Below are 6,250 nucleotides of genomic sequence, written 5' to 3'. Positions count from 1 at the left end.
CGGCTCGCAGAGGCTCGGGCACGTTGCATCTCACGTGGTCAGAAAAAAGTGAAAAAAGTGTCATGAAAAGATGTCAAACTTAAAGAAATGCTCGCGGTGGACTTTTTCAAAATAAAAGCCAGTGAGAAACAGACGTTTACAATAAAATAAATAAATAAATAATAAAAACTGCGTTAACAGCGTTAAAATAATTGTCGGTGTTAATGACTTAATTAGTAAACGCAATGTTAACGCATTAACGTCCCCGGCCCTAATATATATATATATATATATATATATATATATATATATATATATATATATATAGATATAGATAGATAGATATAGATATAGATATATGTATATATATATATAGATAGATATATTCAAAGTGACTGACCTTTCAGAGCAGAGAGCAAAGGCACAAAGGCCACAGTCAGGAGGCAGAGGACAGAGAACTTCATGATGTTCACCACAGACACAGACACATTCAACTGAGGTACGAGCTTCTATTTATCCACCTAAAATACAGCCTCAGCACTGAGCTCATATTACGTCATAGTGCCCGCCCTGCATTAAACATGAGCATACCAGGACTTCTTTGGGTGTGGATCAGGCACGACATCATTAGGATTCCAGTTGTGGATGTTCCAGATCAGTTGTGGGTGAGCCTTAAATGAAAAACATCATCAAATCTCTGTTTATCCTAATAAAATGACAGACTAATATACTGTTATATTATTTGTGCATTATAGAGATTTGAATAGTTTCATGCTCATTTAAATATTTTTGTTGCATTGTAAAAACTTTCGGTGCATAGAATGGACTTATCTGCGATCGCTCTCCTTGGTCCTGACCAAAGAAGAGCTCTTATAGTATTATAAGGAATGCCAGAAACAGACATTTTGATCACTATTGGCTGAACTATATCTAAGCACAACACACAGCCAAACACAAAGTTTACGCAGCAGCACAACTTGTTCCACCACTCACCCCCAGCCCCAACAACCAGCCCAACCTGATCCACTGACAGTGTTACCAGATTGGGCGGGTGGCTGCCTAATTGAGCTTCTTTTGACATCGTCAGGTGGGGAGGGAAAGCCTTAGGCGGGCAGATAATATCTGGGCAACTTTTAACAAGTTTGGGTGGATTTGTTTTCATACCAATCATACATTTCATTCAGTAAATAAATCAATGTTTAGCCTTAAATTGTTCCAGTTTAAGGCTAAATTATTCCAATTTAAGGCTCGTGCTACAACCTGGTACAATGCATCTCTCCTGTTAAGGTTCATGTAAATTTTGCATTTTCAGTAGAAATGTGTCAAACTGGAGAAGACCCGACCCCCATAAAGAAACTGAAACATGTGAGGTCATAAATGAACTAAAGATGAATATTAGAAATAATTGTAGTAGTAGTAGTAGTAGTAGTAGTAGTAGTAGTAGTAGTAGTAGTAGTAGTAGTAGTAGTAGTAGTAGTAGTACACTGAAAAAAAAAAGTTGCTGGATTTGCGTAAAAAAGTTATGGACAGCGGTTGCACGCAATAAAATTATGTTTAGGCTTTGAAACTTTTTTCGAACCCTCTACACATATTTTTCTCGGAACATGAACATCACTTTTTCATGTTGATGAAATTTGAACAAATCCTGCTGAATATGCATATTTATCTTATGGTACCTTATCATGAAATGTATAAGTTTGTATAATTTAATTTAATTGATCTAATTCTGTAAAAGAATACAAAAACAGTCTTTAGTTTTCCACAGTTCTGTTTTGTCTTAAACAGAATCAAACATAAAGAGCACAGGGACAGAGACACACAGTTTGGAGCTGGACAGTGTGAAGATTTATTCCAGTGAAGAAGCTCTGGTCTCTGCCTGTGGACACAGAATAACACATGATGATCACATTCTGATCATCTACTCTGTTGTACATGTTTAAATACACTTATAGCAATTATTACTACAATAATGGACCAGAACAGAATCACAAGAACATTAGAAGTGTATCTGCAGAAACAAAACTCACCATGTGCTGCTTTTCTTCCTCTAAACACAGTAACAGGGAGGGCATCTGGTATAAAGTCTCCTAATGCCACATCACCTTGTACAAGTACGATAACAGTTTCAATAGGAAGTTCATTTTGAAAAAATTAAAAATAATTGTAGTTGGTTTACTTACTTTGTTCATCTGTGGTTTGTGTTTTGTTGGTTCTCAAACATCTTCCTTTTTTCTGAAACATCAACTATAACATTCATGAACTTCCCCACAGCTCCAGCAGAACCTGGACGTCACTCTGTGTTTGTAGACGACTCTGGAACAAACACATTCAAATCTTAGTACAACTGTCACACTCTTGTAGATGGACAGTCAAAAACAATTTGTTTCAAGCTGTCCTCACATTAACTCTAATTTCAAATAAAACAACACAAACATGTTTTAACAATGACGACATTCTAGGCCGGAGAAGCACATAATAAAATCTTTGAAAAGTCTCACCTCCAGATCAGCTTCATAATCCTCCTGCTCCACACTGTGTGTCTCTGCTCCTGAACTGTCCTGTGTCCTGTTACATTTGAATTTTCCCTCCAAAAGTTTTGGGGAGGAGAATTCCAGAGGAAGGAGCCTCACCAGAAATTATAATAAAGTCATGTTTCCTCAACCTGATTAAAACATGCAGGTCTCACATCGGCCACAATCAAGCGATGTTTGTAAGATTTAAACATGCTTGACAGAGAAACGTAAAAAAGTGATGTTATTGTTGTCAAATTTGTTTTTGCAATTTGAGCAACCCGTCTCGGACCGTTGTTTCAGTGTAGTAATAGTGAGGCAAGGCGAGTTTATTTGTATAGCACACGTCGTACAGAAAGTAATTCAAAGTGCTTTACAGAATAAAAAATACATTAAAATCACAATAAAAACAAATCAAAACATAAATAATCATCATAAAATAAAAAAGAGGCAGTAGTAGTAGTAGTAGTAATAGTAGTAGTAGTAGTAGTAGTAGTAGTAGTAGTAGAAGTAACCAAAGGTGCTTTTTTATTTTAAGTTGAGTGAAATTTCTTGCATCAATTTTAACTTGTCACAAGTGAAAAATAAAATGAAAAACAGAAGGCAAATAAAAAAAAATAAAAAATTAACAAGGGAAATTATTTGGAGTGTCTGTGTGAAGAAGAGGAGGAGACAAAGGAAGAGAGGATGGGGAGGAAAGATTTGTTGACATTGTTGCATTGTAAAAACTTTCGGTGCATAGAATGGACTTATCTGCGATCGCTCTCCTTGGTCCTGACCAAAGAAGAGCTCTTATAGTATTATAAGGAATGCCAGAAACAGACATTTTGATCACTATTGGCTGAACTATATCTAAGCACAACACACAGCCAAACACAAAGTTTACGCAGCAGCACAACTTGTTCCACCACTCACCCCCAGCCCCAACAACCAGCCCAACCTGATCCACTGACAGTGTTACCAGATTGGGCGGGTGGCTGCCTAATTGAGCTTCTTTTGACATCGTCAGGTGGGGAGGGAAAGCCTTAGGCGGGCAGATAATATCTGGGCTACTTTTAACAAGTTTGGGTGGATTTGTTTTCATACCAATCATACATTTCATTCAGTAAATAAATCAATGTTTAGCCTTAAATTGTTCCAGTTTAAGGCTAAATTATTCTAATTTAAGGCTCGTGCTACAACCTGGTACAATGCATCTCTCCTGTTAAGGTTCATGTAAATTGTGCATTTTCAGTAGAAATGTGTCAAACTGGAGAAGACCCGACCCCCATAAAGAAACTGAAACATGTGAGGTCATAAATGAACTAAAGATGAATATTGAAATAATTGGAGTAGTAGTAGTAGTAGTAGTAGTAGTAGTAGTAGTAGTAGTAATAGTAATAGTGAGGCAAGGCGAGTTTATTTGTATAGCACAATTCGTACAGAAAGTAATTCAAAGTGCTTTAAAGAATAAAAAAATACATTAAAATCAAAATAAAAACACATCAAAACATAAATAATCATCATAAAATTAAAAAGAGGCAGCAGTCGTAGTAGTAGTAATAGCAGTAGTAGTAGTAGTAGTAGTAGTAGTAATAGTAGTAGTAGTAGTAGTAACCAAAGGTGCTTTTTTATTTTAAGTTGAGTGAAATTTCTTGCATCAATTTTAACTTTTCACAAGTGAAAAATAAAATGAAAAACAGAAGGCAAATAAAAAAATAAAAAATTAACAAGGGAAATTATTTGGAGTGTCTGTGTGAAGAAGAGGAGGAGACAAAGGAAGAGAGGATGGGGAGGAAAGATTTAAGTCATAAACTTACTGAAATAAACGGACACTTTTGTTGTATTTATCATGATTTCCACGATCGTGAGGGAGGGGGGCTGGGGTAGAGATGCATAAGAGTGCACTCTGGTCCTGGGCTCAATAAAACATCTCATAAATATAATTGGATCACATAGTATTTTTTTAATAGGAAATAATTTAAGAAAATATATCACTTACAATCATGGAGGGATTCCAATTTTTTTATAGCATTTTTAGAGAAATAATATTGTAAAACAGCAGAATTTTTTTTGTTTTGTTTGTTTGTTTTTGGAGACAAATAGTTTTGTATTACTGTGGTATTAAACCCTGAAAACTAACTCCAGCTGACTAACCACATTAAAGCTGCCATTTGTAAGTTTATTTATTATTATTTTTATTTTTTTATCAGTAGATGTCAGTTTTGAAACCTGTTCCCCCTCCCCTCACCTGGCCTTTGTTCAGGTTGTGCTTTCTGGTCTTCATGTTTTCTGTCAAGCTCTCACACTATGAGACTGGGTTAAAGTAAATAACATCTAATGGTGTTATGTGAGAATACAGCAGGTCAGCCAATATAATTACAAAGGATAACTTTAAAGAGTTAAATGATTAAAATATGAAACTGTTCAAACTAGCACAACAAGAGAGAGGTTTGTCATCTTTATTGAACAAATAAACACAACAGAAAGTTGGATTCTTTGTGATGATCACTGTCCTCTCATATTTCAATGGTTGCCATGTACAGGGTCCATACACTCGAAGCCACAGCCGTTGAAGCAGCATTTCAGTTTCCCCTCACAGTCTCGGTCAGTGTCGCATTTCTGGATACACTTGTCAAAGCGGTATGGTTTAGGACACGATCCTGGTTTGGGTTTCGGCACGTCTGTGGACACTTATGAAATTAAGAAGAAGACGTTCATTAAGAAAGCACTAAAATATATCTAAAAAATATTCTTAGTAACAAGAAAAAAATGATTTATACAGAGAGGTGAGGCAAGGATATCGTAGGATTTGATCACTCTAATTTACTGACAAAACACAAGCAATAATTTAAAAACAACATCCACATATATTCCAGGGGGACATGTTACCTCCACGTGGGTCGTAACACAGGTGCCCACAGCCCGTGTAGCAACACTTCATGTTCCTCTCACAGTCCCTGTCTCTGGAGCACTGCTCCTGGCAAGGAAAGAGAGGACCATTCAAAACGCTCTCTGGACAATGTTCATCTGAAATCACAAGAAACACAATTTTAATGAGAGAGAAAAAAAAAAAAAAATATATATATATATATATATATATATATATATATATATATATATATATATATATATATATATATATATATATATATATCAAATGTTCCAGTTCAATGCATTTGTGATGTAGTAAATGTTACCAAAACAAATAAGTTGATACAATCAGTTGACATTGTGGGAAAATTACACCATATGAAGCTATGCGAGGTCATAGAACTGTGACTATACAACATAGACATACTACATTTTCCGTTTAAAAATTATATTCAAAGTGACTGACCTTTCAGAGCAGAGAGCAAAGGCACAAAGGCCACAGTCAGGAGGCAGAGGACAGAGAACTTCATGATGTTCACCACAGACACAGACACATTCAACTGAGGTACGAGCTTCTATTTATCCACCTAAAATACAGCCTCAGCACTGAGCTCATATTACGTCATAGTGCCCGCCCTGCATTAAACATGAGCATACCAGGACTTCTTTGGGTGTGGATCAGGCACGACATCATTAGGATTCCAGTTGTGGATGTTCCAGATCAGTTGTGGGTGAGCCTTAAATGAAAAACATCATCAAATCTCTGTTTATCCTAATAAAATGACAGACTAATATACTGTTATATTATTTGTGCATTATAGAGATTTGAATAGTTTCATGCTCATTTAAATATTTTTGTTGCATTGTAAAAACTTTCGGTGCATAGAATGGACTTATCTGCGATCGCT

General features: G+C 35.8%; 1 protein-coding gene across 1 annotated transcript; it reads right to left on the bottom strand.

The window, feature by feature from the left end:
• Positions 1 to 4,994: 4,994 nt before the first annotated feature.
• Positions 4,995 to 5,872, bottom strand: LOC129408181 (WAP four-disulfide core domain protein 2-like). The gene is made up of 3 exons (XM_055151240.1): positions 5,809 to 5,872; positions 5,361 to 5,498; positions 4,995 to 5,161 (listed from the first exon to the last, which is right to left on the bottom strand). The coding sequence occupies exons 1-3, from the start codon at positions 5,870 to 5,872 to the stop codon at positions 4,995 to 4,997; spliced, it is 369 nt and encodes a 122-aa protein (XP_055007215.1).
• Between the last annotated feature and the right edge of the window lie 378 nt (positions 5,873 to 6,250).

The sequence above is a fragment of the Boleophthalmus pectinirostris genome, unplaced genomic scaffold (assembly GCF_026225935.1).
Source record: "Boleophthalmus pectinirostris isolate CB_2022bp ecotype Guang Dong unplaced genomic scaffold, ASM2622593v1 HiC_scaffold_15, whole genome shotgun sequence".
Lineage (NCBI taxonomy): Eukaryota > Metazoa > Chordata > Actinopteri > Gobiiformes > Gobiidae > Boleophthalmus > Boleophthalmus pectinirostris.
The sequence above is the reverse complement of the archived record's forward strand: the minus strand, read 5'-3'. Positions and strand labels throughout refer to the sequence as shown.